The 23,479-nt window shown below is 48.9% G+C and overlaps 1 protein-coding gene across 1 annotated transcript in view; it reads left to right on the forward strand.

The window, feature by feature from the left end:
* Nucleotides 1-23,479, forward strand: part of MTHFS (methenyltetrahydrofolate synthetase) — a 139,430-nt gene that overhangs the window by 81,008 nt on the left and 34,943 nt on the right. Inside the window, exon 5 of the mRNA XM_019640192.1 lies at nucleotides 3,944-4,100. Coding sequence (XP_019495737.1) covers nucleotides 3,944-4,100 — 157 coding nt within the window. The remainder of the gene's footprint in view (nucleotides 1-3,943; nucleotides 4,101-23,479) is intronic.

The following is a 23,479-nucleotide window of genomic DNA, read 5'->3' on the forward strand; positions in this document are numbered from 1 at the left end:
CCGCGTAAGAGCACAGAGTCGGGGACATTGGTGCAGCTCCGTGGACAAACGCCATCTACCTGGACACAGCTGGGATATTGCGATCTTTCAGACAAGAGATAAAGATGCGCGGAGCATGGCAGAAGCAATAACGATAGAAAAGGATGTCCCTGAAAGATGTTCCAGAGGTAGAATTGACAGGACCTGTTTCCCAGCTAGACTGGTCTGTGTCAGAGGTACCATCCATGGGGAAGAGGAGGGAGAGGGTGCCGAGAGCTGAGGGGGTCTGTGACATGCTGAGTTGGGGTCCCCTCCAGATGCAGGAATCCAGGATGCACGTGGGGCTCAGCAGACAGATGCAGCTTCAAGTCACGAGACGTCCTGGAGCTGAAACCCGGCTCTCCTCTTTATCTCCATCAGCTTTATGAATGTCAAGAGCAGCTCAAACTCTTTGAGAGGACACACCTTTTTCTAACCACAAAATAAATATGAAAACACGTCCCAGCTGGGGGCAAAATGACACAAGCACAAAAGCACAGGCCAGAGAAGGGAGACAGCAAATCTCCCTTCACACGAATCTGAAGCATCTGCGGCTCCCCTCCCCTCCGACTGCGGCTTCCAGATACTTCTGCGATCAGCCATCATTTCTATTCCCCCTTCTCCCATCCCAGAAGCATGAATCAGGTCTCAACTTAGCAACTGGGAGAAACACTTTAAAAGGTGTTTTTGAAAACATTTAAAAATATCTCCTAGGAGGAGACTTCCAAAGGGAGAAACTCATTTAAAAGGTAAATAATGGAAGCGTTTGCTTTTCAGTTTTTTGTTTATTCATCCTGCTCCTGGACAAAGTTAAAGTTTCTAAGTTTGATTCTAAAAGATCAATTACTATTCTCAGATGGTAGGGAGACCGTGTCCAGAAACTAAAATATCTTCACCCAAAATGACCGTACAGATAGGCTACCTGGCAGGAGAGGCAGAAAGCTATACAAGCTTGCTGGTCTGAGAAACTGCTAGGAGCTTCTGAACATTGCACTTTATTCAGGCTTCACTTATTCCGTGTAATATAGGTATTTAAAAAGCAAGAACATAAAATTGTTGTAATTGAATTTCAGCATTTTGACACCATACTTTGCATGGCTTTTATAATAAAATGGAAACTTCTATCCTGGGGAAAAGCAAACATCGGTTGTAAGATATAGTTCTTTAAGGAAGTCATAACATACCAGCCAAGTTTTAGGTAAAGATGACAGACTAAAGCCAGGTCATAAAAACTTCCGCCTTGTTAATATCTGACTACGTGAATAAAATAAATAGTAAAATATTCCAAAAAGGAAAGCAGGAAGTGGTGCCATTTTAAGTGGTACTATTTCATGTCCCAACTTTAAAAAAAAAAAAGAAAAGTCCTAAGAAAGAATTCAGAGCTATTGACCAGACTCTGTATGGGTCTTACCACCACGTCTGTCTCACCTCAAAACTGTACAAGTAGAGAAGATAGACAGGTTAAACAAACTTTGGGAAGTTTTGCTCAGATCCTGAACACAGCTTGGAGGAGACGTCAAGGAAACGCCTGAAGGGCGCGGACCCCAGTTCCCAGTCGCTGCAGCATCCTAGGATATCATCTAACGCACAGGAAAACCCAGTAATTCCCATCATTTGGGGTTCTCTGCTAGACTGGGGCATTTAATGGAGCATTTTTAATTGAAAGCAGTGAACCCAGGACATCTCAAAAAATCTTTGAAGGGGTAGCCCCGTCTGTCTCCCTCTCCTCTCAGACCCTCTCATTATAGAAAGGGTAACAGGAGATGTTCCTGCAGCCCTGACAAACAGCTGGGAAGGGAGGATAGCAGATGCCATTTAAGGCAAATGCGGTGCCAACGAGAACTCTTCCACGCTAAACCAGCAAGTAAAGAGTATGGATTAAGCTGCCCATGTGAGGGTGAGCAAAATGAAAAGAAACGTCATAGCAGCTCTCCAAACGCACAGTGCCATCCTCTCCACTGTGGGGCTCATGCTAGCACCCACCTCATCAGGTTGTGATGAGAACTAGGGAGTTTCTACCTAGGAAGGGCACAGAACAGGGTCAGGCCTGTAGGAAACCCCTCCCTCACTGACCCAACAATAAAAATCATGGCTCCACTGAAGGGCATGATGTCTAGTGAAACAAGCCAGACAGAGAAAGACCAGTACCGCATGGTGTCACTTATGTGTGGGATCTAAAAAGTAAAAAATAAACTTCAACAGTTGGACTCATAGAAACAGAGAGTAGGAAAGTGGTTGCTAGGGGCTGGGGTGGGGGACGTTGGAGACGTTGGCAAAAGGGTGCAGACTTTCAGTCATAAGATGAGTGAGGTCTGAGGGTCCAGTGTGCAACGTGGTGACTGTATCTTGTTGATAACACTGGATTGTATAGTTGAAATTTGATTGGTAGCTGCAACGGTGAGATGACATATTGGTGACTGCTAAAAGACCACCTGATCATCACTGTCCCTTTTGATTCCGTAAGAGCACCCAGGATTAGGGTATGGAATAATTTCTCTGGGAACTGGGCATGGGCGTGAGAGGTCCTAGCTGAGTCTTTACGAAGACCCTCCCAGCACCTGGAGTCCCTGGGCCTCAGAGCATCCTCCCAAGACAGGAAGTCATCCACGGCTGTGTACCAGCCTTTCCCAGGCCTGATCCTCATCTACCTGCCCAGTCCTGGTCTGATTTTTCTCAGACTGAATGCTTGAGCTTTATCCAGATAGATGATGGGTCCTGACTGACTCGATCTCCTGGAGTTCCAATCTTCAGAGGGTCAGCCCTGGCTGCCTGGTCCTGCCCCTGTGATTCTTTCCATCTGAAACATTGCCCTCTCGTGGCCTTTTCGACAAACTCCAGTTCTTATGAAAACTCTCCTTAGAATCTATCCATTTCTTTCCTGGGCTGCTTAGAATTTTGTGTGTATGCCCGCCCCAGGTAGCATTTACTAGTGCGCCCTGCCTGCAAGAATTACCCCCTACTGAACGTTAAGCATTTAAGGGAGGGAATGTGAGTACACCCCCCCCAACCCCCCCACCCCCTTTAGGAATCTCTGCCCCGCCTTCGTCTCCCTCCAGCACCCAGCACAGAGACGCTTCTTCATGGAGCCTTCAGCGTGACTACAAGCAGAAGCCCACACAGTCCTCAGAACAGCTCGAGGACCTGCATGTGTCCTTATCTCCATTGCACATACTCTTTGACCCAGCAATTCCGTTTGTAAGAATTTATCCTAGAAATATATTTGCACCTGTGAAACTGACCTCTGTACAGGTTATTTATTTCAGCACAGACTGTATTAAAGAGTGGGAACTTAACTAGAGGACTGATTAAGCCAACTGTGGCAAACCCATACAACAGAATACTCCCTTAGCTTTGGACAAGACTGGCCGCTCTGCGTGATCTGGTACAGAAGGGTCTCTAAAACACATTGTGTGTTTAAGTGGAAAAAAAGTGGGCAGATGATGTGTATAATAAGCTACCATTTCTATAAAAATAATATATTTGTGCACATATTTGCTTGTATGTGCGCAGATTATCAATGGAAGGATGTACAAGAAGTTGACATCGGTAGCCCAGAGGGGAAGCGACACTTGGGATCAGCCGGCCCTGGTCACTACCCCTTTGTTCTGAAGTGGCCCTCACACCCCCTCCACCTTGGGGGTCATCCATCCCCAGTGTATCTTAGCCCTCAAACTGGAACCACACCGTGACTGATGGCGGCTTTAAGTGCTTTCTTCGTAAACCTGCTGGAGATTGAGCTAGAGAAATTCGTGTGAGAGAATCATTCTGTAATTTAGCAAGATGCCTGAAATCCTTCTTTTTAACGAAAAGCCGAAACACGAGACTCCGCAGCAGCACATTAAACCACAAAGGCAGTGGGACTTTCTGTACTCATAGAAACTTCTGAAGGTAATCATGTTTGCACATGTTTAATTATGATCTGCAGAGGCCAGGAACCTCTTGGACATCTGGACACTGAGCACCCACTGGGACCCTTCCTTCCAGCCACCATGAGTCCCCATCGCCCCGAGGGGCCGGTGTCCAGGACACTTTCCTTGGACGGCCTCCAGCTGAGCTGTCAACTGCCTGGGGCTCCACGCACAGTGAGTGCTGCTATTTTTATTGTTTTCCATCTCTTTGATGTTATTCCTTTGTCCCTCCTGCCGCTTGCCCTTCCTGTTCTTCAGTATTTTAATTAATGTTGTTTAATTATCCCTGGCCTCCTGGGGCTCCAATGGCAGGGAGTTCAGTGGAGGAGACACGGTGACCGAGTTCTCCAGCCTTTTGCTCACGTGTGGTGGAGAGCTGCACACCCGGGGCACACCCTGTCCTTTCCGAGACACCAGTAACGCCAAGGAAGGGCTGTGTAGGGTGCAAGGGGGCCCAACAAGCACAAGCTTTCTTTGGGTGGTGCCAGCCCCCAGGGTGAGGTCATCATATGACAGGTATTGTTATATCTCGTGAGCAAGTCCGTGGGACACAGATTAACAGAACGCAGCCTGGCAGGGAGGGTGTCTTCCAGTGGGGGTCACATTCAACCATGTCTGTCGGCGGCCCTATGACCCGTCTCTGTCCCTTTAAAGGACACTCATGTGACACATGACACGCCGTTCTGTTCGCCGTCAGCCCCCTCCTCGTGGTGAGGAAGGAGAACATTCTTTCTGCGCCTGGGCTTCAGCCCTTCTCCCCAGAACCTGCTCCCTGCCCCACGCTCTCATAGTGGCAGTGGTCTCCTCAGCCTCTGTGTCCCCTGGGAAGGCTTCTCTGCGTCCTCAGCCTGAATGGCCTCTCCCTCTGCTTTCAGTCCACCTTGGATTCGTCATTTCTTTTCTTTAGACTGTGCCATTCTGTTCCCCTCTGTCTCTCCACAGCTGTCCCCTCTGTTCAGGCCTGAGTGGCCCCTCTGCTAAACAGTTATTAAAATCAGTGGTTTCCTTAGCAAGCCCCTCCATTAAATATCCCCCAGCCCGTGCTGTACGTGCTGATCCCATTACCCAGAAGATGGATGCTTGCTGAACAAATGAACAATAGCAGGAGTGCTGACCAGGTAATTCCACTGATTCTGTGCAGATAGACAGAGGTGGCCTGCGTGGTAACAAACAAAGGCCATTTGTTCTCATCTTGCTGCAGTAAGGGAGTCAGAACTGCCACTTGCATTTGACAGAGACTCAGGAGAGCGGGGAACTCACAGTGGACAAAGGGAAGGCTCAGGTGTGGCCTGATGGGGGCTGTGGGCCTGGGAAGCTGGAGGGGGCTAACTAGAGGCGGGGTGTACTGTGTGATTGGGTAGCGATGCATGTTTGGCCTTCCCCGATTGGTTGGAAGCAGGGGCCACAATTAGGGAAGTTGTCAGTTACTGACCAAGTCTGGAGTGATTGGGGCTGATTGTTACAGGGATTGTGGTCTGACTGTGCATCAGAGTTCTGTTTTAGTACATGGTGTGGCCACTTTCTGTCTGCACAGTCAGTCTCTCAATTCTGACAGGCACGTTGTCCTACAAAACTTCAACACATCTGACATCAGATCGTGTCTTATATTCTACAACATGTCATCATTTAAGACAAAGATTTTTTCTTTCTTTGTACTTCATAAAATTATGGTGCATGTAAAAATGAACACCTTAGATTTGATGAAATACATTATTGTGGGGAAAACTGTGAGGGATTTCCTCCAGGGTTCATAGTTAGTAAAGGAGAGGAGACACCCAGAAAAAAAGTGACATGCATTTTATGGTTCCACATGAAAGCGCTGGCCCAGACAATGCCACCGGAATGTGGAGATGGACGGGAACTTGGGTCTGAGTCTCAGGACAAGGAGCTGCAGAAGCAGGAACAGCACTGACTTGCAGAGCGCTTACTACGGGCCAGACGTTCTTCTAGATGCAATATGTAAATTATCTTCAGTATAATAGAATGAATTTGGAAAGCCAGAGAAAAGATAAGAAGAAGGAAGAATCCTTCCAGGAACAACTAACAGAACCACTAACAGTCCTTTAAGCACCAGACACCTTTAATTCTCTCACACGACAAGGAGTCCCAAGACAGGCCGCCCAGGGTGGCGCATGGGCTTCCCCTCCGCTGTGCCTGCCGTCTGGTGGCTCTGCTGCTCTCCGTAGCATAGCTTGTCCCACCCGGCGACCAGATGGCTCCTGTAGCTCCAGGCATCACAACCACGTTCAAGGTGGGAAGACGCTTGCAGAAATAGTACCATCTGCATCTACCCAGTGTTAACAAAACAAATTTCAACTGAGTAAATTTTAAATGTCTGACTGGCTTTCTTCAATGATTCATGAGTGGGCAGCGTCCCACCGAGCAGAGAGAAAGGAGCTCCGGGGAGCTGTACACAATGACAGACTTTTAAAGGCAGAAGGGGGTGGGACAAGGCAGGTAGTAGTAAAGAGTGGGTTGGTTGGGGCAAGGTCACCTTTCTTTAGGGGACGACAGGGGTCAAGCCAGCAGATGACCTGACTAGTGCTGACCCAGTAATTCCAGATTTCACTCCTAGGAGAGGTTGAAATTGTGATTCAGTTAGATATTAAGTCTCGGGTTGGTGATGTGGGCTTTACGCAAGTGACTTCATTTGGGGCCTGTCGTCTCTTTTCTAACACCTCTTAATCAGGAAAACCAAAGCATCGCTGGGTGCTTCTAGCAGACTCCTTAAGGTGCACTGTCTGGAGCTGGGGGACATGGCAGCCTCTGCCCTATAAGGATGCCGGGCTGTCTGGCAAAATGGGACAGGAGTGAAAGGCTGGGGTTAGATGAAATCAGTGTTCACCACCAGGTCGGGACATCGCTGTTCCAAACAAAATTGGGGTTCTGGGCCCGAGAGTCAGGAAGGTGGGAGGAATACTTGTTATGCTGGCAACTAAGAGTGACTTCCACGGTGTGCCCAGCGGGGACCCTGCATTGGGGGCGTGTAAGGTTTTGCAGAAAGCGTAGGAGGCTGATGGATGATGGATGAGGGAAGGATACCAGTGGGCAGCAGGCCTGGAAAGTCAGCTGAGACTGGCCATGACGTTCCAGAAGGGGGACCCTGGGCTGAGCTCAGTAGCTAACGGGGAACCCGCGATACTGTTAGTTGGGAGACTGTGAAGGGGCCACATTTCCCAGCTGGAAAGGACCTGGTGATTCATCTGATCCCACCGTGGCCGTTAGACACAGGGGAGGTTCAGCTGTAGATGCATGTTGGCACAAAGTAAATTAAAATGGGCATCTCCTGGGTTTTAGTCCTATGGTTTTCCTCCACTGCTGCTCTACTCCCTTAGCAAAACAGGGCATGGGGCCATTCTCAGGTTAGCGTATCAGACATTTATTGAGTGTGTGCTGTGGATTAGGCACCTTGATGGGAAGGGGAAGTTGGAGGGAAGAAGTAAAAGGGTTAATGCAAAGTCAGAAGTGAATACATTTCCACAGGCCAGCCAGTAAAATGAATGAATGAAATGAGCAAGACATACGATTATAAACTTCAACCGACCTTAGCTTCAGTGTTGGGGAGCCTTAGGGACGAGCGGGGACTGCAGCAAACGAGGTATACACATCCTCTTGAAAGATCTCATTAGCTACTTAGATTAGGTCCTTCCATCTGTGACATGCGGGAACGTACAGGGCTTCTGGGGATGTGAGTGGGTGTGACAGGGGACCCAGTAAGAGCTGGTGCTGGGAATTCCTTTCCAGCCCTACTTTGATCATGAAACTCTTGATAACCAAACTGATGATCAGATTTGCACCTTTGCAGCTCCTTCCTGTTTCATTTCTAGGAAACACAAGAATTTTGGTGGCTGGTGGTGCCCTTTTGCTCATGAGGAAGCTAGAGGGACCTCTGTCTGTCCCACCACTGATAGTATTCAAACCCCCAGGACTCTGACCAAACCCCGCTTTAAATCATGTCGTTCCCGGGGACTCCCTTCTCGGGGACTCCCTTCTCTTATCATGCCACTTCCCTTAACCTCTGTACCTCCTGTTCTTTCCGCATCATTCCTCTTTTCATACCAGTTCAGTCATGAACTGGCTCATGAGACTGCAAAGGAAGAGTGGCCATGAAGGTGGCAGAGCAGGGTCAGCACACTGCCTGTGTTTGTCAATAAAGTTTTATTGGAACACAGCCGTGCCCGTTTGTTGACATATTGTCTGTGGCCGCTTTTGTCTGACAATGGCGGAGTTAACTAGTTATAACAAAGACCTTGTGGCCCTCACAGCCTAACATCACCACCATCTGGCCTTTCACGGAAAGTGTGCCTACCGGTGGGGGACAGCAGCCTGGGGGGTGGGGGCCCAGCACATCCGCTTCACACCCTGGCTCTGGGACTTACAGGCCGGGACGCTGGGGGAGCCACCCTGCACCTCTGTCTCCTCATCGTGTCCTGAGGGCCGTAAGCGCAGAGCCCTTGCCAACCACAGGCTGCCGTGTGAATGGTCAGGACCGCCGCGTCTGCCTTCCCCTGAGTCTTTGATCTGACCCTCTCTGGTTATTTCTGCGACTGTGACTAGAGCTATTACCACGTGCAATTGGGAGGCAGTGCTCGTGCTAATTTCCTAGTTAGCCTACCTTTCTGTAGGCCATCAAATAACAAGGATGTTCTTAAACAAGCACACATTACGTAAAAGAGTTGGTTCATGAATGAAGCCCACCTACCTTCCTCCCAGGGGTTTAAAAAATTCCCGTTGGTATATTCTCTGTTCAGGGGAGAAATCGCACCCGATGATGCCTGTCCTTAGAGTCCCTGCGCCACGGGTCTTTGTCATTTTCCCTTTGTTTGTAGCAGCACTGCGGGGAGAGGCTGTGGGACGCACAGGGCTGTAGGACCCGGGTCATTCCCGGGCACATGCGAAATGGAATGCACTGTGGTGGCTGCAGCCTCCCCGCCTCCCCGGGGCTGGGAGGAAGCAGATTACGGGGTCTCGAGAATGTCATGTAGAGAGGCTCCGTTTAGGGGACAGCTTCTCCGCACAGGATGGATGGTCTGTGGAGGCAGCAGGACTTGCTGAGGCTGCAGACGGGCGGTCTGCCGGCTGGCTTTGTGTGGCTTAACACAGGCCTGTATGCATTTGTATGTTACTGAGTCTTCAGGGGCGGGTTCCAGCCCAGCGCCTGTCCTCATCACCTCCAACAGGTCGTATGTGGCGTCTTGACCTCCGGATAATTCAGGTTTGCAGCCTTCACGAAGCAGTGGTGGTTTTCACTGCAGGTCGATTGCAAGGTCATGGCCCCTTTGATTCCCGTGAGCTTCTGGGAGCCCAGGGCTGAGCCAGCCTTGTCTCTTCCCATGCTTGGGGGAGAGGTTTTGGTAAAGCCAGATAAGGAGTTAGTGCTATCATGTTCAGGAAATGTCCTTGATTTTTATTTTACCGAGTGTTTTTAAGGTGGGTATTGGATTTCATTTCAGAATCTATGCAGATGACACGGTTTTTTCTCTTTCACGCAGGATGAATTACATTAATGGGTTTCCTAATACTGAACTCTCCTTCCTGAGCTCTGTCTTCCCGGATCCTATTTCCTGCTAATATCTGTGGCCCACGCGTGCCTGTCCCAGATAAGGACGGAGGTTAAGGGCTTTGGTATGTGCAGGGGAGCCAGAGTACCCTCAGGAGGAGGGAACCCAAGTTTAGAAGGAACAGACTTGGAGGGGAATGTTGGCCCCTCGTTGGTGGGCCACGGCCACCCCCCAGGACACACCGGGCACTGGTGGGCAGTCCCCTTTGCTGCGGAGCTCATCTGTGACCTCCTGCTGAGAGAGTTGGATCCAGAAGGACCCCACTGTGCCTGGGATTCATCTTCTCCTTCCTGTTCTTCACCCCGCTGCCCTTGCCACTCACTTAGCAGGGAAGCCAAGTCGGGTGTGCGTGGGTGTGTGAGGGCAGAGCAGGTGCAGCTGTTAGTCTCACTCAGCATTTGCAAACTGGCTCGATTCCTGGCCTTAAAGTCCTCTGCACGATCGGAGATAGTGGACACCCTTGGTTTATTATTCCTGACTTCATGGAAAGTGACAATCGCAGGAGTTCACAACACTTTTTGTGCCCTGGGCCCCTCTGTCAGTCAAGCAACGTTTATGGACCCTTTCTCTGAATTAAGATTTCGAATGCAAAAAATAAAATACATTGGATGACAAACGGAAGCAAGTATTGAAGTAGTTACTGAAGTCTTGTTAGTGCATGAAGCAGCAAGATATAGTGGGAGGTCTGATTAATGCCATAATTTCAAATCAGTGAGAGGCATAAACAATATTTCGACATACCTGCAACAACTGTAATATGATACAAGAATGTGTGATTTCCGTAAGCGACAAAGTCATCAATAATTCAGGTGTTACTGGGGTTTATTACCTAGATTCACAGTTGAAGGAAAAGCTAAATTTCTGTTGGAGATTAGTGGAAATAAAGATGTAACTTTTTAAACCCATCTACTGCAAGGATTAACAAACATGATCAAGCATCCTTGCTGGTGATTTCCCATTAAGGAAGGTGCCCGTCTGAGGCTGAGGTACGCGCATGCTATCATGTTCAGGAAATAACCTCGAGTTTTACTTTACCGAGTGTGTTTAAGGTGGGTATTGGATTTCGTTTCAGAATCTATGCAGATGACACGGTTTTTCTCGTTCGCTCTCTTAGGAGGATGAATTACATTAATGGGTTTCCTAATATTGAACTCTCCTTCCTGAGCTCTGTCTTCCCGGATTCTGTTTCTTGTTAATATCTGTAGCCCACGTGTTCCTGTCCTGATCAATCTGTGCTCCATTCCTAGCAGTTTCTCCACAGTGAGGGGGTTTTGGCCTTCCCCTGAGACTTCTGCCCCCTGTCATAATCCTTGGACTCCTTGCCCACCCATTAGACCCTGAGAAGCCCCTCCCATCTTGACGATTGTTCTCCTATTGGCTCTTTGAGTCCTCAAGCCTGAGCCAACCCCTTCCTTCTGGGGGCAAGTATTGGCCCGTGATTTCTAGGTTTCTTATTTCTTAGTCCATCCATGGCCCTGAGGTTGCTCCCATGCAGCTGTAAGACCCTTGATGTTGTTGGTTTGGCCCCACCTGCCCATATTCTAAGGTTCTTGGGACTATTTTGTCAGCTAGTTTTGTTTACAATGTTGTCAATGGGCTTTTTCCTTCATTTTTGCAGAGGGATCAGGGAAATGTACATTCAAGCCACATCTTGCCAGCAGGAGAGATCCGTTACCATTTTGAATCCTTTTGTGTTCATTGGTTCAGCTAAGCTTTCTAGTTCTTCTTGTGCATTTAAAATTTTTTCTACAAATATGTTCATCTTGGTTTTCAAAGTTACATATCTCTCATTATATTTTAAATGTTTGTTGTATGTGTAATTATTTTCCTTTCTTATTTTTGTCTTGTTCACTTGATCCTTCTCTCTCTCTCTCTCTCTCTCTTTCTCTCTCTCTCTCTCTCTCTCTTTCTCTCTCTCTCTCTGATGGTGAGTCTCACAAGAGGTCTTTCTACTCAGTAGCGTTATTGGATAATTAGTAATAGTCTCTATTATTTTCTATTTCCCTATTTAACGGTCTGCACTTTATTCTTTCTGTCCTGCTTCTTTTATTTGTCCTTTTTCTACTTTCTTGAGTTGAATGATTTGTCCATTATTTCAACTTTTGTTTGTTTTCTTATAAATGTAGTTAAAACAAAAATGTCCCTTTGCTTTAGTCATATCTCACAAATTTCGACATGTAATATTTTGACATTCAGCAATAAGTATTCCACGATTTCACCTATGTTTCCTTTTGCCTATGAGTGTGTTTTCAAACTTTCAGGTACATAGGTTTAAAAAATAAATAAAAGACAGCGTTTGTTCTTTATTCCTAATTTTATTACATTATGGTCAGAGAGCATCCTCGATGTGATGTTAATTCTTTGGTATTTATTGGAGCTCCCCATGCAGCACAATATATACCATCTATACAGTTCTGTGTGGTTCAAAGGAATCTACATTTCTGTTGGACATAAACAGCTTGTACAGCTTTTGTAATTTTAAGTATATTCATCATGTCATTCATATTCTGTTTCTTTGCTTGCTTTTTTATTTGTTCATTAGTTTCTGAGAAAGCAATGGTTTGTTTTTGTTTTTGTTTTTTTGTTGTTGATTTTTTTTTTCCATGTGGGAGTCGAACCGGCAACCTTGCTGTTAAGAGCACATGCTCAATTCATTGAGCCATCCGGGTGGCAGCTCAGCTCAAGGTGCCGAGTACAGTCTTAGTTGCGGGCGGGCGTAGCCCACCATCTCAAACAGGCAGTCTTGTTGTTAGGAACACGTGCTCTCACCAGCTGAGCCATCCTGCCACCTGTTGGCAGCTCAGCGGCAGCTCAGTTTGGGCGCAGCATCACTGGCCCATGTGGGAATCAAACCGGTGACCCTGTTGCTCAGAGCTCACGCTCTTACACAAACTCTTAACCAACTGAGCCACTCGGCCAGCCCTTAGAAAGCAATGTTATACTCTCCTGTGAGAATTGTCGATTTATCTTTATTTCTCCTCATGTTTCTATCACTTGTTGCATTGCTTTACGTATGTTTTTGGATATCTTGTTAAGAGACCTATATCTATTTTTCCTCTTATCACTGTATAATACAAAGCTTTGTTCTTATCATGTTGTCGGATATGAAATGTGCTTTCTCGGTTTGGGTCATCCTTGTTGGTGTATCTTTGCTCCATTCCTCCTTGTATCATTTTGTTAAAAATATGTCCCTTGTGGAGAGCGTGTCACTGAATGTTGTTAGGTTTCATTGCTCTTGTTTCCATTTTCCTTCCTTAAATTCAGGATGAGAGCTGCTTCTGTGAGTCCATCTGCATTCGTTGTAATAAAATGTATAGCAGAACTTTTTCTGCAATCTTATGTTTTCTATTTCTATTTATTTAATTGAATATTTTCTTCTACTGACTTTGAAGCTACACATTCTCCTTTTATTCTTGCCAGGTAACCCTTAAATTATTACTTTCCATACTGTATCTGTTTTCTCTTATGCTTATCTGTTCCTGTGTCACACCCCAAGCTTGACAAATCCTTCCTTCTCTGTTCTCTCCTCCCCCTCTGCATGGATACACTTTTTTTTCTTTTTATTATTTTTTTTATTGTGAAATAAACATTTTTAAAATTAGTTTCAGCTGTACAACACAGTACAATAGTTATACTTTTTCCCCTTCAAAGTGATAACCCCCTCCCCCAATCCGCCACCCCACTCCCCCCCCAATATCATACTTATCTATTACAATTCTTTTGACTCCACTCCCACACTATACTCCACATCCCGTGACTATATATATATATATTCAATTATAGGTGACATACAATATTATACAACATCAGCTTCAGGTGTACAGTGCGGTGATCAAGCCTCTACCCCATCCATGAAGTGGTCTCCCTAACAGGACATGTGACCATCTGACACCCTACAAAATATTTACAACATTATTATGTTCCCCGAACTGTCTTTCATGTCCCTGTGGCAATATTGTAGTTACGTATTTATGCTGTCTAATCCCTTCCCCTTCTCCCTCATCCCCACTCCCTCCCATCTAGCAACCATCAGTTTTCCTCTGTATCCCTGAGACCATTTCTGTTTACTTTGCTCATTTATTCAGTTCTTTAGATTCCACATATAAGTGGGATCATATGGTATTTGTCTTTCTCTGACTGACTTATTTCACTTAGCATAATGTTCTCTAGGTCCATCCATATCATTGCAAATGGTAAGATTACATGCTTCCTTATAGCAGAGTAATAAATACTCCATTGTATAAATGTTCCACAGTTTCTTATCCAGCCGTCTACCGATGGGCATTTCGGTTGTTTCCAAGTCTTGGCTATTGTGAATAGTGCTACAATAAACATAGGGGTGCATATATTTTTTCAAATTAATGTCTTGGGTTTCTCTGGATAGATACCCAAGAGTGGAATTACTGGGTCTGGGTACACTTTTTTTTCATTTGTCTTTATGTTTGCGTGTTTAGTCAACACTAAATTTAACCGAGTTATTTACTTTCTGGATATAGTTGATTTCTTTTGGATTAAAAAGACAAACAGACGTGCATGTCTTTTGCAGCACGCCCGGGCGGGATGTCAGCAGGACCGGGCACCACAGCGATGAGTGCAGCCTAACAGCCTGAGACACACAGTCTGGGCGATGGAGAATGAGAGAGGAAAGGGGCAGGCGAGGGAAGGGTGGCCCAGAAACCATGGAGGCTTGGGGGTGTGGTGCCTTGTATGGGAAGCAGCCAGGCCTGGAGTAAGAGGAGTTTGGGGCCGACATATGCCTCACCCCCAGAGTTCTCTCTCACCTCTGCTGTGCCCTGTGTCCCTAGGGGCAGTGACACCTACCCCAGGGCCACGAGACATCCGGCACAGATGCACCTGGTTACCCTCTCTCCTCTCTCGCACTTGCACGTTACAGCTGTGACATGGCACAGCCACAGCGTTCCCAGAGCGGGTGGCATCTTGGGCTGGGTCCATCCACATGGTAAAGTCTGACTTCAGTCACCTGTGCCTTCTTGGAAGGTACCGGAAATGACAGCATTTGGTGTCAGTGACCTCTTCCATGCAGCGGGTCAGGAGAGAGGCATTTTCATGTCACCTGGTTCCTCTGTGTGGGAGTCGGCTGTCCCTGCATCCTATTAAGGCTGGACAAAGAACTCCGCAGGAGCACGTGCAAATGAACTGTTACCAGTGGCAGTGGAAGCAGCACATGACCGGGACACCGCCACTGCTAATCATGAGCCTCAGTTCCCGTTGCTGCCCTTGTGCTTCCCAGGGTCTGAGGTGCAAAGGCCCCTCTGGACCTGTGCCTGGAAAGGCCGCCGATGCCCCAAAGATGCCATCGCTAGTGTTTCCCAGGGTGCTGTGGACGTGGGGACCATGCCAGACGGGGGCCTGTCTTCTGTGTGAACCGCCTCCTGCTCCTCCTCAGGAGGGCAGCTCAAGGTCGTGCCGTGAGCCCTGCCTGACCTCCAGGGCCAGCACACCCCACCTCTGGACTCCCAGCACCCCCGAGCTGTATCCTCTCACAGCCTCTAGGTCAGCGTATTGCAATTACCAGTTCTGAGCTCCCCGAGGGCCAGGGCTGTGTCTTATTTGCCATCTCATCTTCTGAGTCTGAGTCGGCAGGTCTGGGGGAGGCCGAGATGCTGCACTTCTCACCAGCTCCTACGTGACGCCCTCCCCGCTGGCTCAGGGACCCGCTCTGGGTAGCAGGGCCTCAGCGCTTAGGGTAACGAGCATCTCATTCAGAGCTGTCAGAAGCACGAATGTCCCGGGACCAAGCATCATCCATAACAGTGCTCGGGGAACCGTCAGACATCGATGAACAAGTTAGGAACAGATGTGGTTACTTATTATTATTTTTAATAAGTAGACATTCTACCATGATTTTTGCTACTAGAAAGCCAGCCAAAAAGTAAAAGCTACAGACTGGTTATCTACGTGGATTAGAAGAAAGAAAAAAAAAGAGAGAGAGGGCAGAGCAAAAACTGGCTGACTTTATTTTTCTTTTCATTAGCTGATTGAATTGGCTTTATATTTTGGCATGGGAGACAGGGATTTATTTGGATATATGGGGATGTATTTGGAGACTGGTGTTCCATCTCTGTTCAGTTTGAAAAATGCAGTCCCCTCTAAAATCGATTCAAAGTTAATCTGCTTCAAGAAATAAGAGAAACAGGAGAAGCTCGTACAGTGACTGGCACAAGCTCAGTTATCCCTGGAACCCCTGCCTCTGCTCATTCACCAGGTGAATTGAAAACCTGTCCCGGCCCCTCCCTCCTCTGGCACCCCAGAACTGGAAGCCCCCCTTCCCCATGGCTCCCAGCCCTGCCGTCGTTTTTTGCACTGGGAAGCGGGCGTTTCCTCTCCTGGCTGATGATGCTTTCAGCATAAGTCAGTGTCTAGGTTGATGATGTTCAGCCAGTTGTGCCTGATGGTGGAATCCTACTGACCATGTTCAGCCTGCTTCCTGCAGGAGAGACGGGTGTTGGGGATGGGGGACTTCCCCAGGCAGCAGCTCGTCTGGCTCAGCGGTTAATTCCGCAGCTCCAGGCTCACACTCCCTGGATCCACATCCTGGCCCTGCCACTTGCTTTGGACGAGTCATTTCAACATGGTCTCCGTCAGTTTCCTCCTCCACAAATGAGGACACCCCTGGAGTACCTCCCTGATAGGGTGGCTGTGAAGAATGACCGTGAGAGTCGGTTGAAACTGCTTGGCACAGTGCCTCACCCAGCAAACACTCAGCAAGTGATAACGATTTTTAGTTCTCTGGATTCGGGCTGCTTAGGTGGGCATCTCAGAGGTGCCACAGCTGCTGCCCACCACGAGCTGAACTAATCAGGATGCTTTCAGCCAGCAGCAGAAAACTTGACCTGCGGTGGCGTAGACACTAAAGACATTTGTTATGTCACATGATGAGAAGTGTCACTGAGGACAGACTCCAGGGCTGGCTGGCTCCGTGTCCCAGTGGTGTGAAGGACATGGGCTCTCTCCCCCTCCTCTCTGCCAGCTGTCTGTTCCCTCGGCTGGTTCCCCTCATGGGTACATGGTGGTGACCAGGACGACACCCACTCGTCCTCGCTTCTCCCTGCACTGTGGGATGTCAGACTTCCCTTCCGTCTGTGTAGGTCAGCCAAGGTCGGGGGTCGCCCTGAACCAGGAATGACGGCCAGGAGCTGACACATCACTGAGCTTAGGCCAGGAAGCCAACGTTGCCCAAATAGAAGACTCACCTGCAGAGCTGACAAAACTCACGCGGCTGTTGTTAACACTGAGTCATCTCGTCGTGCTCACTTGTATAGTCTGACTCGTGGTGGGGGTGACGAATATAAGGAAACGAGCCCAAATGCATATTATAGACATTTCTCACCCGCCGCTGGTCGGAGTGTCCTCCCAAAGACAGACACGCAGCACATTGATGAAGTAAGCGTGGCAATAACACTGGATGCCTGTGGCTCCTGGAAGCCTTCTGTCTTCAAAGGGCTCTTACGTAAATGATCTCACTGGATGTCTGGAACGGGGTGACCCTGATAGTCCAGAGCTCTGTCTAGCACCTCCTGTGAAGCTTTGCACCCACTGCAGGGAGCACCACGCGCCGGCTCCCCGCTTTTCCCCGCCGCACCCCTCCCCCCCCAGTCCTCCCTCTCGCAGCTGCCCATCTCCTTTTTATTGCTGCCGTTTGTTTGGAAATAAGTCCTTCAAGCTATCAGCTCAGACAGTCTGCTTCTAACATTGTCTCCTCGGCTGATTTCCCTTGACAATTTCAATACCATGTTGGATTCATCCTGGGTTAGAAATATATGAACCAGGGAAGGAGTAAATATGAAAAGAGCCTCTGACTATAAAACACTGTAAACCGCCTGCTTTGGCTAAAAAAAAAAATCAGAGTTTAGCCCACGATGTTTGACGAGAGGGGAAAGCAGACATGGCCGCCTTGCGTCCTTTACGCGTCCTCCTTTCCTAGAGGGCCCTGGATGCGAGTTCTTTGTAACTTCAGGCCTGCGGGGAGACAGCGTGACTGCTGCTCAGCCGGCGTGGGCTTGCTGTGTGACACCGTCCAGGACACATTGCTTTTCGCCTGCAGCCCATCTGGCTTCCTGTCGCTGCAGGAGCCAGGGCACAGGCTCTGGAGACTTCTGGGATGGGACTTCCCCCCACACACCTGCAAAATGCCAAACGCACCTGCTTGTCAGGTGACCCGGCAGGTCCAGACGCTGTAGCCTCAGGAAGCCGGGGGGATTTTGGAGGAGCAGAAGTTGGGCCATCCTGGGTTGAAATCTCAGCCCTCTACTAATGAGCTGTGTGACCTTAGGTGACCGATGCAACCTCTCTGAGCCTCTGTGTGAAACTGATCATTATCATCTCTCTCTCCTGGGTCTTAGTTCCCAAACCGCTGGGTGCTAGTGGGGGTCGGGAGAGCAATCAGCCACAAGCTATGCCACCATCTTTTGTGCCAGAACCTTCCCCCAGGGCCCAGGGAAGCCCAGCCAGCTGTTTTCTGCCTGAAGTCTTCTTCTGGTCGCAACGCTGCTAGTGAGTAGGGAGGCACCGTGGTCTTGTGCCTGCCCGTTGGTTACCCACAATGAAGCCTGTATGGTCCCCAAGTTCTCAGCAAGTCTCAGGGGACTGGCGTCTGTGCACAGGAATACTTATCGGATTGTGTCCCTTTTCGGGTGTGTCCTTAGTCTCCAGTCCCCACCCCGCAAGGTCTTTCCTGGGAAGTCTCACAGTGCCGCTGACCCTAGGCTCATGAGCCATAACGTTTACGATGTGTTCCTGAGTCAAACTACAAGTTTCGTTTTGTTCCACGGGGAGACGGAAAAGTTTCGGCATCGGCTCTCCTTACCCACGAATGCGTTTGCCTGTTGGTTCTCTCCCAAGCTCGTGCTGGCCGGGGCCCCGGACTCTTCTGCTGTGTCCCACTGCCTCCCTGCCCTGGATGTCCATCGAAATTGTCCAGCATGTTTGGTGCTCATCCACCCACTGGTCCCTCAGCTCCAGCTCTGCCAGCTGAACCTCAGCCTGAACTGCTGCCACCAGCCTCCTTTCTAACGAGCGTGCATCCCTGCATGCAGCTATTCTTTTCTGGATCCTCTTCCGTATCATCATGAATGCAATTTTTATTAATCACACACCTGATCATTTTTCTTTCATGTTCAAAACCCTTCAGCGATGCCTCAGGGGTTACAGAATAACGTGGGGCCTCCTCGTGGCCTCAAAGCTGGGCCTCCTTTGCCTCTTGGGACCTTCTTGGTGCCTCCTTGGGACCTAACAAGCTGCAAGACAGTTGTGGGGTGTGGGGTCGGTGGGTAAGAGAAATGCTAAGGATTAGTACAAAACATGCTTATTTTGACAGGTATCAATGCCAGATAAAGACCTAGATTTGACTACTGCTTCATTTGACGCCAATTCCGTTTATAAACAGTAATTTGTTGAATGCCTAACAACAACACCAGGTACCAACCCAAACACTTCAACGTGTCAGCCATCCTTTGGCGTGTCCACAGTGGGCCAGGTAAACTCAGAGCCACGTGAGACACACCTGTTGGTGCACAGGTGGGCACCCATATACCCAAGCCGATGGGTCCTATCTTTTCAGTTTCTTGATTGATTTTCTGTTTCTTTACTTCTTTTTCTTTTCTCCTTTCTCCATTTGGCTCAAGGGACTGACTGCAGCCATATACAAGGCATTAAAAAGAAAGCATGTCATCCATTTGCTCTAAAAAGTCTAGATTGAATACAGGTAGCACGTCGCAGGAGCCAAGGATAAGACAAAATAGCGGGGGCTCGTGTCATCTGGATACCTTGTTCGCTGGCAGGAAATGCATTTTTCATAGCCTCGCCTGATCTCCTCCTGTCATATTTTCTATGAGACCTTTAAAAACTCCTTTGCACCGAGGTGACTTATTTTCTGATTAAAAATAAATGATTGTAAGTAAGTGGATAGGGATAACAGAGATGGTTGGGACCTTGGAGACGGGGCTTATGAATCCCCGCCTGTCCACGGTTAGCAAGCCCTTCAGCTGTGTCAGCCGCTTTACAAATGCCTGCGTTACCTGTTCTTCACAACCGCCAGGAAGCTGAGGAATAGCCTTGTTTCCATTATGAAGATGAAGAAATATGTGAAGAGTTGGCAAACGGCACTGGCCAGGCTGATGCAGAATTTGATGAACTTCCTCAGAGACCTCGGGGTCCCACGAGTCCCGTCTGTACTCAGATCGGAATCCCGGATAATGGGACATTAGCAGATTTTTTTTTTTTTTTTACTTCGGACAAATATGTTTTGACGATGATCATTATTGAACCAAACTAGCTTTTGGTGCCTAACTATTGATAGCTATCCAATAAAATCAATGAATGAAAGTGAGTGTTTCTCTACCAGGTGTTCAGTCCCAGCGGTACTATGATTAATGTAGACGCAGCATAATACCTGGGCTCCATGATGAACTTTGTTCAGGCTGACCCAGTACTGGCAACTTCATAGCGCAGGCACCGCTTCATTAATACATCACAGACATTTTCCTAGCTCGGTCGGGTTGCAGCCCCCGAAATCTTCTCAACCCGACTCTAAGTAGACTCCATAAATCACTAGAGTTGGCATGCTCAATGAAACACACTCGCTATCCTGGATCAATTCGTGAAGGATCTCGCTGGACAGGAAATGTCAGTGTCCACTGTGTGCCCAGCACTGAGCCAGGCCGTGGGGACCAAGTAGAGAGTGCTCCAGATGTGGCACCAGCCACCCTGGAGCTGTCATAGCAGGAGGAAGGATGGTGAGCAGATGACCACACAACCACGCCTTTCATCAGGACCGTGATCCAGGCTGTGAAGCAGCAATAGGGGGAGCCAGGGAGTCTGGTCCCCTCATCTGTGTCGGTGGGCCTGTAACCACCCCTGCCTCGGAGCTCGCATGTGAATAGCCCAGGACCCGAGCACAGCAAGCACACTGCACGTATCATCTGTCATTAAGTGCCTCCTGCTCCCCGAAACCTACTCACTGATAGAAGCTCAAAATGTAGTGCAGTAAGCACGCCAAATATTCTGTGAAACACCTGTGCATATGACATGTCTGTTTCCCCCCCACACCCCACTGCCCAGGCATGCTGTTGGAGCCGGGCAGATGGTTTTGAGGGAAAGGGACTTGACTTTTTCTTTGCGTTCATTAAGCATTTCACCTCCAATGAATTTGCAATCCGTATGTATACAGGGTATCTCTAAAAATGCATTGTAATTGTACTCAGAGAGAATCAATAATCAGACAATAACAGCATGATTTCCAGAAAGTCTACCCGATAGGTTTGGGAGATATTAACACAGCCACGCCTCTCTTCACGTAGCCACAAGAGTGATGGTTTAAAACCATCAATCAGATTATAACAACCACACATTTAAAATCCCCCAATGGCTTATTAGTAATGCGCTTTAAAAAGTGTGGGTTCGTCGCAAGGCTGAAAAGGGTCTGTGTGGTCTGGCCCCCGCCTTCCTCACTGCTCTCCTCGCTGTCTCTCTGTCTTCTCACGGGGCTCCGGCCCCACTTCTGTCTCCGGCACTCCCTGAGCTCGGTCCAGCTCACAGGTTCTGAGTTAGGCGTGCCTAGTCCTCCGAACTCCCCACGTATCTTCTCCAGGCCGACCCTTCATCTCTCTGATGATGCATTAGCTGACCACACAGCTCGGCGACCAACTCCACCCTGTCAGTCACTTTCCATCTCATCATCTCGTTTTCCTCAAAGACCAAACTCAGGGCTTGGTCCCGGGGATTGTTTAGTGACGACACCATGGAATAGACAGCCTTGCCGAGGATCACGTGAGGGTTGAAGCATTTACCAGGGGAGAGTGGGTCCCTGATAACTGCACTATCGCTATCTAGAACGTGCTCACTTTTTCGTGCATGGACCTGTTCATTTTCCAGGCCCCTTGCGCTGGGATGGAGACGTCTGGGCAGGGAGGACTGGGCTGATGTCCGGTCCTCCGTTTCAGCCCACATACAGTTGTGGGGGTCACGTGAGGAGGGCGTGTGTCATGAGAGGGAAGGACTGAGAACGCCGCAGGTCCAGCTGGGGGAGGCGGCAGTGACTCGGGGTCCTTATCCCATTCTGTGGCTCTTGTCCATCAAAGCTCCTCTCCACTCCACCCGTGGGAAGGGGAAGAGGATGGAGCGTTGCACGTGGGAGACACCTAACTCTGCCCTGCGGGCTAGAGCTCAGCCACATGGCGCCCTGCGAAGTGGGAAGGCGGCTGAGGACCTGCATTAGCTGAGCCACCAGGAGGACCAGCAAGGGGCTTTGGCGAGGTTTTAGGTTCTGCTGCGTGCCCTTACTCAAAGAACCGCCTGGAAGGTCAAGTTATATGGGTTGAGCTCTATGAAAGTTCTGCTTCCTTTCCACAGTGGATGGTGACAGTCGTGGCCCAGACCTCAGCCCCCAGCCTCCCTCCTGTGCATGTCCGGTGGGTCTCTGGGACCTCAGGTGGGGCTGTGTCCTCTTCACCCTGTGGTAGTGGGTGAGGCTTCAGACTCCTTTTGAGAGCCACCACATCACGTAACGCCTCAGCGTCGTTAAACAGGGGGAAACAAACCTGAACCCATGTTCTGGCCAGGCAGATGCTGTGAAATAGGGTAAACGAGCCAGGTGGGAGATGTAGGAGGTGGTGCCTGGGTGAGCAGTTTGTAAATGACAGCAATTAATTTTTTTAAATGCTGTGAGGGCCAGACAAAACATACCTGCGTACACCCGCCAGGGGGTGACCTCTGTTTTCCAGAACCAGAGCCTCTCGCTTCCCGAGCCCCGTAAAACTCAGGCCCTCTGTTTCAGGTTCAGTGGGAGACAACCACTTCTAAGACAGACCTGTAGGTCCTCAGCAGGCCGTCTTCAGACAAGTTCGTCTTACGCCCAAGTTCTTCATCCACCGAACATCTGGTGCTTGCAGCCCCAACAGCTGCACGCACTTTCGGTTCAAGCGTCGTCCATATGGGTGTCATTAGCCTCCAAATTGACCCTCGGGGTCTGGGCATGAGAGTGGGCTGCCTGCCAAGTGGTGTGGAAGGTGCTCAGAGGGGGTCAGCTGAGAGGAAACTCCCATCTGTCTGTGGGCGTCTGAGGACACAGTTGTGTGTGACAGGCTCCAAGGATGGCACAGGCCTAAGCTTCCACGTGGGTGTCCCCAGACCCAGCGAACGCTGAGCGTGACCTCCAGTGCAGCGATGTCAGCCTGAGGACAAGGAAGCCATGATGGGGCTGGAGGAAGTTGGCAGGAATTGCAGAGGCTCTTGTATGTGACATCTTAGACAAAAAACACAAAAACGCATGGTCTCTTATATGTTGAAATGTAGTGAGACTCTGCCACCTGGCTTTCTTTCTGATGTGTGTGTGTGTGTGTGTGTGTGTGTGTGTGTGTGTGCGCGCGCGCGCGTGCATGTGTGTTAAATACAAATAGCATAAAATTTGCCATTTTAACCATTTTAAGGTATACAATTCAGTAGCATGAACCTCACTTGCAGGGTGTGCAACCATCACCGCTGTCTATTTCCAGAACTTGGCATCACCCCAAACAGGAGCTCTGTACCACCCTTCAGCGGTCACGCCCCATCCCTCTTCTCCCAGCCCCTGCAAACCACTCCTCTACTCTCTGTCTCCATGGACTTGCCTGTTCTGGACATTTCGTATAAGTGGAATCCTACAATATGTGGCCTCTTCTGATTTTAGAAAAGCCCACCTTTATGAGGTTTCTGTATCTAGCTATTATTTCAGCGTGGGACCTTGTGGGGTTGGGATAAGCCAGATAGGAACCAATATAGGCGTCTTAGCTTAGATTCTCCCAGAAGAAGACCCTGAGACAAGGACGGGGTGCATGTCGTTCTTTGGGAAAAGGTCCCAGAAGCAGTGCTAGGAGGTTGGGGAAGTAAGACAGGAAAGGGAAGGAAGTGTGGCCCTGAGCAGGTCACCACTGGGCACAGCTTAGGCTCATTCCTGCTGGGGACCTCCAGGAGGTGACGAGTCCTGTCAACCAAGGG

The sequence above is a fragment of the Hipposideros armiger genome, unplaced genomic scaffold (genome assembly GCF_001890085.2).
Source record: "Hipposideros armiger isolate ML-2016 unplaced genomic scaffold, ASM189008v1 scaffold_48, whole genome shotgun sequence".
Lineage (NCBI taxonomy): Eukaryota > Metazoa > Chordata > Mammalia > Chiroptera > Hipposideridae > Hipposideros > Hipposideros armiger.